The sequence below is a fragment of the Indicator indicator genome, chromosome 3 (assembly GCF_027791375.1).
Source record: "Indicator indicator isolate 239-I01 chromosome 3, UM_Iind_1.1, whole genome shotgun sequence".
Taxonomy (NCBI): Eukaryota; Metazoa; Chordata; class Aves; order Piciformes; family Indicatoridae; genus Indicator; species Indicator indicator.
In genome coordinates, this window is record NC_072012.1 from 42,023,649 (window position 1) to 42,036,445 (window position 12,797).

General features: G+C 38.1%; 1 protein-coding gene across 2 annotated transcripts in view; it reads left to right on the forward strand.

The window, feature by feature from the left end:
* The window catches only part of USP15 (ubiquitin specific peptidase 15), a 65,236-nt gene that overhangs the window by 40,309 nt on the left and 12,130 nt on the right, over positions 1 to 12,797 (forward strand). For both annotated transcript variants that reach the window (XM_054399729.1, XM_054399730.1), the window contains 3 exons: positions 6,374 to 6,518; positions 11,849 to 12,022; positions 12,369 to 12,527. In XM_054399729.1, coding sequence (XP_054255704.1) covers positions 6,374 to 6,518; positions 11,849 to 12,022; positions 12,369 to 12,527 — 478 coding nt within the window. The remainder of the gene's footprint in view (positions 1 to 6,373; positions 6,519 to 11,848; positions 12,023 to 12,368; positions 12,528 to 12,797) is intronic.

The following is a 12,797-nucleotide window of genomic DNA, read 5'->3' on the forward strand; positions in this document are numbered from 1 at the left end:
GACATAAACAAATTTTGATGTTTTATAACTCTTAAGGATTTTGATTTGTTCGACAATATTCAGTTTGTGAATTGTTACTAGTCACTATTTCATGTAGTGTAGGTATTGTAAAGCAGGAAATGAAACACAGTTAAGAATGTTTGGTAACTCTTAGTCCTCAGTAGAATGGATACTATAAAGAATGTTGATCATTGTAAGAAAATATATAGAGACTTTGTTTAGAGTTTATTATGCTAAAAATACATTGTTGTTATTATTGTCCTGGCTGAATTTAGATGGACAACAACAACAAAAAATACATAAACTACTTAAATTTATGGTGGTCAGGTTTTTCTTTATTTATGAATGCTAAGACACTATAGCAGCATATGTGATATGTGATTTGAGACCACCAAATTGTTTTAGCTATGATGGTTGTCATAGTGATTATAGCCATAGATCAGTTATTAGGAACTTCTGTGTCTTAGTGCTACAAGATTTGTGAGAGTTCAGTCTGATAAGTGTGTTTGAATCTGCAGAGGCTTAGTAAAAGAGGTATCTCGGTTTTTTAGGGATTTCACCTTTATAGTCCAAATAAGAAGTTTACTTAATAAAGAATGGGATAAAACTCTAAAAGAGCTTTCGTATTCCAGTCACAAACTTTATGTGTAATCTTTTTTTTTTTGTTGTTGTACACAACTGGGTAAAAAAAAAAAAAACACCAATTGGTAAATATAGAAAAAAATGGAATTATTTCACTTGAACAGATAACGAAGCATCTTTCAAGTGCTTGAAACCAGAGATCACTCATCTTTAATGCAAGCTGGGGAAATTGAAGAGCCTTATTCTAACAATTCATTCAAATTTAAAATATTTTTCCAAACATGCATTTTGTGATCAAACATGACGATGTTGAATATTAAAAAAGTGACATAAATATTAAATATCTTATACAATATCTTCCAGTTAAATACTGCATTTATCAGAAGTGATTTTTCCTAAGGGGTGAAGTGTCACTTGTGCCTCTACCAATTGTGAGTAGCCCCAACTCTCACTCTTAAACAGTTGAAATCCATGTATTTAACTGCAGTCTACTGTACTCTGTGTGTGAATGCCTAGTAAATAAAAAGTACATTGTATCTATGACTGTGTGAAAAATTACTTGACCAGACCTCCGGCTGAGAAGTAATCTCTCCTTCCCCCATTGCTTAGGCAATACAGTTACAATGTCAAAACCAAAGCTTAACAGTCCCTTTTGCCTAGGGAGTCTGTCTTTCAAATCAAGGCAGCAAGGCTTCCTTCTTTTCTTTTTTCCCCTCAACCCCACCCTTTTGTGGTTTTTTGATTTGGTTTGGGGTTTTTTGCCTTTTTTTGTGTGTGTGTTAGTTTCTCCCTGGTGATGCTCTAGTTATTTTTGGGAAGCACGAAACCTGTTGCCAGCTCTTGGAGCACTTAAAGGTAGTTTCTTCATTTGCTTAGCTGATTTTATTTTTATTTCTTGGTTTATTTTGGAGCCAGAATTAGAACTTCAAGTTAAAATTCTGGGGTTGTTTTTTATTTTGTTGTTTGGGTTTTTTTTTTATTTGAGGATTTTAAATCAAAATAAATGTTTAAAAGGAGGAGAGATAAAATCCAGATTTGACAAGGAATTGGTCCTTTGAAGTGCCTTTACTGTAACTTAAACATTTGTAAAATCATACATTTGTTACATATTATTTATTAGTGTTATGAAATACCAGCCAATTTCCTCTTGTAGCTCAAAACACCATGTATCTGGATGTAATGTAAGGTAGGTATTTGGTGCAGAAGTATATGGTTTTCGTTACAATTCACTATTCCAATTATAATGAGTTTAAGTATTTTTCAAATCACAAATCTATAATCATAATCTTTAGCAGCACAGAACTAGTTCAGTGATAGAAAAGTCATACCCATTAATACACTGTTTACTTTAAAGTGCATACTGTTGCATTAAGAATTTTTGGCTTCACAAGGCAAATGGAAAGATGCATCTCTGTATTTAATTGCATTATATCGTTAAGGGTTAAGATCAGTTTCTGCCTATCTTCGTTGCTTTCCTAAAAAAACTACTTAATACCAGCTTTGCTTGGAATTTGTATTCGTGTTTCTGCCTCATTGTCTCTTACATTGCACCTTATCTGTAGTACAATTTGTGGCTTTCCAGGACCCATTGGCACCTGAGATACTGTGACTCCTAAAAGAAATTTCAGCATTTGTTTTTAAGCTTATTTTAGCAGAAAAAGCAAGCAGGTTGTTTGTGGTAATATCCAAAAGTGCTAGTTTATGCAATTATTATAGCATAGCTATGGAGTACAAATTATGTTGAAACTCTGAAAAGTGTCACCTTTCTTTGTATGGCTCATATTTCTGTAATACTTGTCTAATCCAGGAAGTGTTCTGAGTACAAGTGAGCCTCACATTGGGAAATACTGAATTGTGTGTTGAGCTAGCCATATACCAGGTAATAGAAGTAGCTTGTGCATATTTTATCAGGTCCAAAGCCTTCATTTCTATAAATGTGAGTTTGCACTTGACGGACTGGAGGATTCCATATAATTGATCATTGATGTTCTTTTGCCTTTACAGGTGATCTTGTTGAAAGAATAACATAGGAGGATTAGCATAATATGTGTTAGTGGATTCAGAAGAGCAGGGAGAGACACGCATCATTTAGGTCTTACTGGAATTTCTGTTTATTGCTGTTATAAAGCAATACATTTCACATGGTATTTTTTTTAAATTATGTGGGATGGGAATTAAAAACAGTTGAGCAGGGTTTTCCTTGGGGAATTAAGTGAAAAGTTATTTTGTTTCCTTCATTTATAACCATTGTTTCCATCTCCTAAAATGACTTGCTTGATCATTCAGTAGGGTCAGCTTGTCCCAAGATGTACAGCTGGCAGCTTTGTTCACATGCTTGGTATATTTCAAGAAGTAGAAATATTAATTACCTCACCTGTAGAAGTAGATTATTCATGTTGCACTGAAAGAGGCAAATATTGTGAGAAACACTTTTTTTAAAAAAAAAAATCTTTGTTTAAATAGATTATAATGTTATCTTTTGCTCTCCAGACGATGATCATGAACAGAAACAAAGACTTTGTGTCTTTGTGTAATGACATGGGCCTCTCCTGCTGCCTCAGGCATCTCTAAAAGTTGATGGAACCCAGTTATGAGTTAAAGTGGCTGGTCACAAAAACACTTTGGCAGTGCATTAAAGTGGTTGAAATATTACGGAGCTCAGTAAGTGTTCCAGACTTAATTTTCTGGGCTCATTCTTGCAATTCAAATTCCCTTCACAGCCCCTCTGTTGTTGATTTATGGCACTTCACTGTCAAATTGTGTCCTGTCCAAAGCGAATGATGCTATTCCAAACTTCTCTCTTCCAAATCCATGCTTCCTAGAACTCCAGCTGCACAATGAGTGCTCTGGGTTCTTCATCATCTGAAAGCTGCTTTGAGGTTTAAAGGCAGGATACAGTCATTTCAAATATGGCACATACAACTCAAATTTTATAGATTTCCAGATAATCAAATCTAATTTTTAAACTTTCCTTTACCATTTTCACTTCTTCAAGATCCCTGACTAGCTGTTAAAGGGTCTAAAGACAGTTTCATTTTTTTTAAGTCTTGCCTTATTTTCTCTGCGGCAATTTTTTCTAAGAGCCGTCAGTGTTTTCTTTCTGTTATTGCCCTTACATGACCACCAGTTTCAAATACTACCCCTCTCCTTTTCCATGCATTGTTGCTTCATTAAGGGCAGATTTCTAGAAGTTTTGCAGAAAAAGCAGATGGAGGTTGAGGACACACTATCACAAGTTACTTTTTCTAGGGCATTTGTATTTGAATGAAGTTTATGTAGACTTGCTTTGCCTCTTTACTTGCTTTCCATTGTTAGCCATTTACTGCTGACTTTTAACAATAGTTTTTTGTCCAGTTTCAAAAGTATAAAAAGCAGAGGCACAATATAATTAAAATTAAAATAATTCTTCAAAACAAATAAATTTTCAGGCTGATAAAGCTGTAAAGAGACATCTCTTAGTCTCCTGCACATAGTAGGCATTGCATTTTGCCAGATATGTTTTGATAAAGTATTATGGGACCCTGAAAGAAAAAATTATTAATAGACCTGACTCATGGGATGTGATAACCATATTCTCTAAACCCCTCAAATGTAATTCTGTAGGCCAGTATAGAAGATGAAAGAGCTCAGAAATGGCTTTCCTCTTTGAAAAGTAAAGTAACAGTTTGTTGCTTAGAGCAAATCGACACTGGGAATCTATCTGCATTACAATTATCTTTAATTGATTTATCAAGATGTTACTCAGCTAATTTGAGGAAATCTTTCACATTAATGTGCTACAGCCAAAAGACACCAGTTGTCTGTTCTTGCTTTCTCCTTCCTTCCTAAGGCTGCAGTTTGTGAAGGAGGGAAAGCTACAAAAAAGGAAAAAGAAGGGCAGTGAAAATTCCCAGGAAAACTACATTCAGTCTCTTTATTACCCTTGCATCTCCTAAATTTCCTAAAGAGATTTCTCTTCTGTTAACCCTGTGAGAAGTGTATTCTTTGAGTCAGGTGAGGAAAGCAGCAGGAAATCAGTAGGGCTTACGGTGTACCCTGTACATTTGCATTTTTGTTGCTGCTGTGCAGTGTTGAGCTGGGGAGGGTGGTTGGTTATACTGTGGAGGCTGCGTTGGCACCAGTGGCAAGCTTATTATTTTTTTTTTTTCTGGGGAACTAAGGCTTTTGCCAACTTAAGGGAACTGGGGTTGATTGCAGTAGCTGGACTGGAGCTGCAAAGGGAGATGAAAGGTAATTTTCCCTGGGAATCTCTCACAAATGGGTGACCCAGGAACCAAAGACGGGGAAGGATTGACCTGAGAAGCAAGCTTGAAGGGTATGTGGGCCCTGGAGTTCATAAAGTACCTTGTGTAAACTAGAGTGAAGCATTTAAGTTCTTATTAAGCTGAATGAGCAAAAGTAACTTTACAGGATTTTTTTTTCATGGAGAATGGCCAGTAAACAGAAAGCCACTTAGCTAGTTTGGGGGCAAGCCAGAGAACAGAGAAATGCTTATGTATGGAAAAGGGAAGGATGGAAAGACAACTATTAAAAAGAAATTATCAGATGGAAAAATTTGAGAAGAGCAGCTTTATGGACAAAGGAGCTATAAGCTACACAGCTTTCTGAGGACATGGACAGAGGGAGAAATTTTCTTCGGCTTCTGTTCAAAATTTTCAGTAACTTGTGATTAAAACACAAAAACTGTTGTTCATTAAAAGTGAGCAATTGTGCCCTGAGGGAGCAGTTGAAATTCAGTTGGATGTAGAGTGTGATACTGTGCAGAAATAATGACTGGAGGATTGGGCACTTGCATCCTCAGTCTTTTACAATTACGAATCTGTTATTTATCAGGATTGATTCTTTGCACTGCATATTTTTCCTTGTCATTCTTAGCAACTGACTTCCAGATTTTTGTTCAAGTTGCTTCTGATTTGAATAATGTTTAGTGGCTGCAGAAATACTCTTCAGCTTTAGCAAAAACTACTGTCATGCAGATTTCACTATTTTAAGAAAGACTTTAACCTTTCTGGTGGGTTGCTTTTTCTAACATCCATAATATTATAGGATGTCCTCTTAAAAGATTCTTTGCCTTAATAGTGTTCTCGAATATGCTTACTTTACTGTTTTGAGGGTTATTCTATATTTAGTGCTTGCATGATTTCATCTGGAAACAAACTGCTTTAAATCTTACCATTTTACCTCTTTCAGTCTTCTCCAGTTTCTCCAAACAGATGCATCATAAAGATTTATAATGAAGTTGTTGCAAGGCATTTTGCGCATTTTACCTCTCAAGGCTTTCCTGCATTTGCATGCTGGATTGTGCTGTCCTAGCAGGGAAGCTATAAATAGATTCTCTGATGCAGTGAGGCAGTTATGCCACAGTGGCCCTGGAAATCTCAGCTTTCACCTGTAACTCTACATTCCCATTCCCACCGACCTCGCTTGCAGTAGCAGGATGCAAAAGAGACATAAATGATTGATTGCTGCTGGTGGTGTCTAAAGTCTGAGTGTATTAAATTTGATGGAGCAATGAAGAATAGAGTAAACTCTGAAGCTCCACCTATCAGAAAGGGGTAGGGAAATAATAATTACCTTCATTGCAGTACATTAGATTTTGGTTGTTTGTGCAGGTGACTTTTAAAATGAAGTTAACCTTATTAGCAAAGTTAAATGCTCCTTTAAAATCCTTTCTTGTTCACAGAACTTGCTTTAACATTGTTAATCATTTAAGTTTATAAAGTATTTGAATGTATCAAAATACTGTAGAATATGTGTTTACATTGTAAAATGTGTTTTGGTTTTTTTACAGTGTGAAAAATTCAAACTATTGTCTGCCATCATATACTGCTTATAAGAATTATGATTATTCAGAGCCAGGAAGACATAATGAGCAGCCAGGCCTGTGTGGCCTGGGCAACTTGGGGAATACATGTTTCATGAATTCAGCCATTCAGGTATGTACTTCAGAATAAAATTAGCTTGACTTATTGCTTGGATACTGATACCTTGTTATATTTTGTCATGTTTGGAAACTAAGAGACTCTTTTAAGTAGCAGGATAGAATTAAAACTGAGGAAATTATATATTTATACTGGTATACTAGAAAAATTGATTTACATAGCTGCATTTGTTGTTTCCTCTCTTTCTGCACAGTGATCAATGTCAGGAAGAGATTTGACCTGTATTCTACTTGAGTGAATCCTGAAGTGGGATTCTTTGCTTTTTGTAGCAGTTACCATGCATGCATGTCACAACAAGTACTTTTTCATTTTGAGTTGTGCTTGAGTACAGATTGTAATGCTGAAGTGTCAAACAGTAGATGAGTGGTGGATTACTGGGCCTTTCTTTCTAACTAATTACTGTGTACTTTTCCTGTACAGGTTAACTTGCAGGGAACCCTTGAATTTATTTCCCTTTGACCTTTCACCTTTCACCTTTCATGGATGAGATATTTTAAAGAGATGTCATGGCTTGTTTCTTGCTATGATTGCAAGGGAAATATTGATATGGCTGGTATTACTTTTGCCAAGACAAGAAAAACATTCCTTACACTTTTAAGGGGAAGCTGTAGTAGTAATTAATAATCAGAAATAACTAGTAGTTTAATTTGGTGGGGTTTTTAATTCTAAAATTCAGGTATTGTCACCAAATCAGCTTTGTCTTCGTTGTTTTTCAGTTATATCTAAAGAATTGAGTGTTCAAAGAAGTTCTTAGAAACTATAGTGTAAATTAAATGCAATATGATAAATCAGAAGACAGTGCTCTGGGTAAGAAAATCAAGTGTTCATTGGGCAGTGCAGCCTTTAGTTTGGCATGGTACCTTTAGTATGTCCTTGATGCTGTATTTTTTCAAATGCATCACTTGGCAGCTTTCTTAGCAAGGTTTTCAGTTCCACCCACTGTATCTCTCAAGTAAAGTATTGTTCAGAGGTTAATGTTATTCATGAAATCCATGGAAGTGCTTTTTAGTGAAAGTATTACATGTTCTGGCAGACTGCAAGTCTTTCTGTCTTCTTCCTCTTGCCACCACTTAATTTTTACCTTTTTTTCCAATTGGGCTGTAAGCATACATCCCATCTGCCATTAATTGCACGTCCTACTGTTACCAGAGTAACGTTGGATTATTCTGGCTAGAGGTGCAATGCCTGTGACCAAAACCCTCTGAACACATTTGGTCTTGCCTAATTTTAGAAGCAGCAAAGGGGTGGGCCCAGATAGCATGTGAATGGCAGACTAGGGAATTCTGCTTGGGAATATTGGGTGCTTTTTATTGGAATTCTGGTTGGGAATATTGAATGATGGAGCAGAGTGCACCCTCAAAGTGCAAGATTAGAGATTACACATCTGGAAGGAGGGACCAGTACACCAGTATTTCCATTCAGAGAGACCTCATCAGGCTAGAAAAGTGGACAGACCTGACCCTCATGAAGTTCAGTCAAAGGAATGTGGGGAAAAAATAACCCCAGGCGTCAGTGTACACTGAGAGGAAGCCAGGAGGGAAGGGGACTGGGCAACCAGATGGAAAGCAGCTTGGCAGAGAAGCTAAACAAAAAGCCGAACATGAGCCAGCAATGTGCCCTTGTGGTCAAGGCAGCCAACAGCCTCCTGGGCTGCATTGAGAAGAGCATTGCCAGCAGACTGAGTGAGGTAATCCTTCCTCTCAGCTCAACAGTGGCAAGACACCCTTGGAGTGCTGGGTTCATTTCTGTCCTTCCCAGTGTAAGAGACAAAGGGATAAACTGAAGCAAGTCTGGTGAGAGGCCACAAAGGTGATACAGGGATTACAGCATCTGACCTACGTGGAGAAGCTGCAAGACCTGGGGCCATTCAGCCCAGAGATGAGAAGGCCCCAGAGCAATCTTATCAATGTGTATAAATATCCAGTGGGAGGAAATGAAGATGGAGCAAGACCCTTCTCAGTGGTGTCCACTGAAAGAAAAGGCCATGGGCACAAACTGAAGCACAGGCAGTTCTATTTAAATATAAGAAATTCTGGTTTACAGCGAGGGTTATCAAACAGTAGAATGGGTTTTTCAAGGAAGCTGTGAAGCCTCCATCCTTGGAGGTGCTCAAAACCTGACAGGACATAATCCCAAGTCACCTGCTCTAGGTGACCCTTCTTTGAGCAGGTGGGTTGCACCAGACAACCTCCAAAGGTGCCTTCAGTTACCTGCAGTAGCTTATTTATCTTCTTAAGGTGTCTTACTTCACAGTCATGGCAACACATGGTTGTTTATCAGGATAAATGTGTTTTTTTTATAAACAAAAGAGTTTACTGTAGAGTTTGACTCTGAAACAATTTCAAATTCTATTCATGTTCTATTCCAAAAGCTCTGCTTTGATCCCTTTCATTCAGGCAGTGCTGAGTGTAATTAATGCAGCGTCTTTCAATGGAAGCAGAGTTTAGTTTGTACACACTACTGCTGATTACCACTTCTCTCAGATCTTATCCTCCCCAGACAGCACTGACACCCCTTAGCATTCACTTAAGAGCCAGAAACCATTTCATTTCTCAGACAGCTTCTCTTCACTTGGTACAGAGAAGGTAGTTTCCATCAGAACTACTAACAGTGTTCTTTGAAGAAGAGGTCCAGTTCCTTGCACATCTTGCCTTGCAGAGTCTGACATGCTTGTCTGAAGATATTTGTGCTGTAGCAGTACTATGCAGAAATGTGATAATCCTGGCAGTTTCTTAATTTTTGTTGCAAGGTCATTAATATTTCTTCACTCCATAGGTATGGTTAGGCTTGCCCTTTCATCCTTCCAAGTAATTATTGTAAAAAGACCTTTCCTTTTCCAAGTAGGAGCTTTCGGTGTTACAAAGCTCAGAACAACTAGAGGAGAGATGTTGAAGAGATTGGGTAAGATCCTGTCTGATACCATAAACAGCTGCAAGCTGATTCACAGATCACGTCGTGTTGGAAGGGACTGTCAACGATCATCTTGTCCAACTCCCCTGCAGTCAGCAGGGCCAGATCCAACTAGAGCAGGCTGTCCAGGGCCATATTGTCTGATCTTGAATATCTTCATTGATGGGGCCTCAACCCCCTTTCTGGGCAACCTGTTCCACCACCCTTATTATGAAGAGCTTCCTCCTGATGTCCAGCTTTAAGTCTCTCCTGCTTCAATTTCAAACTGTTGCCCCTCATACTATCACCACAAGGCCTTCTAAACAGTCCCTCCCTAGCCTGACTAGGAGTAAGGTCAAGATACCTTCATAATTCTCTCAAGAAACAGTCTTACCACTGTTTCTTACTAAAAAGAAAAAAAAAAAAGTAATTCAAAATTATTTCATATTTTGGTTATATAGCATTTTCAGATTCTTTTGAAGGAGTATTTCATATATCTATACTTAATTTACTTCAGGGCTAACATCTCAGGCTTAATTTTTATTATTAAGGACTAAAATATCTGCTTTTGCAGGCCTGAGCATTAAATAGAACAGCTTGTGTGCTTTGGTAAAACATGTTATTATGCATGTTTGAACCCATATCAGGAAATTTTAAAAAAAATTAAAAAGTAGTAGTATTTGGTATTTACATTGGCTATGTTCTGAGCTGAAAACAATTAGAAAATTGTGAATCTCCTGTAGTGTTGCTGTGCTGCCACCTGTAGATGTTTCCTAAGCACTGCTTTGCGTTTTGGTTGGGCTACCAGTGACTAAAGCTCTGCGAGAAATGGGGTTTTTTTGGCTTTTGTCTTCTTTTGCCATGAAACCCTGAGAGGTCACAAAGTTTTGGGGTTTTGATTAAAAAACAGGAGAAGAATGTGTTCAGAAAAGGGCCACGAGGATGATCAGAGGGCTGGAATGCCTCTCCTATGAGGACAGGCTGAGAGAGTTGAAGTTGTTCAGTTTGTAGAAGAGAAGGCTCCAAGGAGACCTTATTGTGGCATTTCAGTATCTGAAGGGGGCCTACAAGAAAGCTGGGGAGGGACTTTTTAGGGTGTCAGGTAGTGATAGGACTAGGGGGAATGGATCCAAGCTACAGGAGTGGAGATTTAGATATTAGGAAGGAGTTACTCACCATGAGGGTGGTGAGACACTGGAACAGGTTGCCCAGGGAGGTGGTGGAAGCCCCATCCCTGTACATTTTTAATCTCAGGCTGGATGTGGCTCTAGGCAACCTGATCTAGTGTGAGGTGTCCCTGCCCATGGCAGGGGAATTGGAACTAGATGATCCTTGAGGTCCCTTCCAACCCTAACAATTCTATGATTCTATAATATCTGGTACAGGCAATAAGTCATTATCTCTGTCTAAACCCACGGCCCTTGCTTTCCTTGAACTAATTTTAGCTCTAAGTAGCTTCACAAAAGATCCCAGGAAGGGCTGCACCAGTTCTGATTCAAGGTTTTTTCCATCTAGCATAGATTTCTGTCTGCAACAACAGCCATAACCAGATGCCTAAGAAGACAAGGAATAGGGCAAGCATCCTCACATTCCCTTCCTTCCCACCCCTGCCAAAAAAAAAAAAAAATCTGTTTTCAACTACTTTTTGCTTGCATGTTGTGAATGTGGTGTAATGGGATTTAATAAACCTTATTGGCTCTCTTCTCCCAATACCTATGTAGTCTCTTGCTTGAGGCTCAGTAAACTTCATGCATCTATAAAAACTTTCAGCAAAGAGTTTGATAAAGCTACTATCCAGACGTCAAGAACCACCTTCTTTTGTTTGTAGATACAAACTGAGTTGTAGTTGGCTGGACTGCTGTGTCTAATAAATTATCACACTCTACAACTACCTGAAGGAAAGTTGTAGTAAGGAGGGGATTGGGCTCTTCTCCCAGGCAACTTTTGACAAGACAAGAGGCCATGGCTTTGAAGCTGTGCCAAGGGAGGTTTAGGTTGGATGTTAGGAAGCACTTCCTCATGGAAAGGGTAATTAGAGACTGGAATGCACTGCCCAGGGAGGTGGTGGAGTTGCCATCCCTGGAGGTGTTTAAAGGAAAGTTTGGATGTGGCACTTAGTGACATGATCTAATCAGTGTGGAGGTGTTAGGTCATAGGCTGGACTTGATGATTTCAGAGATCTGTTCCACCCTCAATAATTCTGTGAAAAATATTACCTGTGAAAAACTTCTAATAACAGCTGCAGCCAGTCTGAGTTTAAAACCTGTTTCTTTCTGGAAAATACCTTTCCTTGTTTTGTTGGGGGGGGTTGTTGTTTGTTATTCTTTCCTTGCAGGCAGTAGGTACTACAGTTTAAAGTGTTTAACAAAGTTCAAACCTTCTTTGGATAGTATTAATTCAAATCACTTGTAAAAATTGTGCATCTCTGTTTGCAGTGTCTGAGCAACACACCTCCCCTTACAGAATACTTCCTCAATGATAAATACCAAGAAGAGTTGAATTTCGACAATCCTTTAGGAATGAGAGGTGAAATAGCAAAATCTTATGCAGAGCTTATCAAGCAGATGTGGTCAGGAAAATACAGCTACGTTACCCCAAGAGCTTTTAAGGTCAGTAAGGAATTTAACTTGAATGTACATTGTCAGTTTTGCTTTTCTAGTTCAAGGAGACAAAACTTAGGGAAATATACAAGAATAACAGTCATCAGTATGCAGTCTGTTCATTTGACTGTTGAAACACTTGGATGTATATTTAAATAAGTGTCAACTATCCTTGAGGTTTGGTCTTTGAGAATTTTATTTGGCTTCCTGTACCCACTGAAAAGTTTATCTTTTATACTTTTGTAAGCTTAACCTTTTAACCTTTCTGCTGTAGCTTCTGGGAAGTATCTATTCTTTATAACAATTAAGTACCAGAAGTATTTGTGTGTGTTTCTTTTTTTGTTGTTGTTGTTAGACACAAGTAGGACGATTTGCACCACAGTTTTCTGGTTACCAGCAACAAGATTGCCAAGAGCTACTGGCGTTTCTCTTGGATGGACTACATGAGGATCTGAATCGAATTAGGAAAAAGCCTTACATTCAGTTAAAAGATGCAGATGGCAGACCAGACAAGGTAGAGGTTTTGGTGTTGATCATTTTCATTTCAGTCACAGCTATACATTACAAGATACTTCTGTGTGACTGTGCACAGAAAGGTTGGGACAATGCATATTACTTTTTCTGGAAGGGGGTTTCAGAAAATAAGCCAAGACTTTAAGATGGAGATCATGTTTAAGTACCTGTGTAAACTTCTGTTTATTTGGAAGATAATTGGGATCTGGGAGGCTGTTAAGGCTTTGCTAAAGACCTTTTTGTTCAGTTGGAAAAATAATTTTCATTCTGT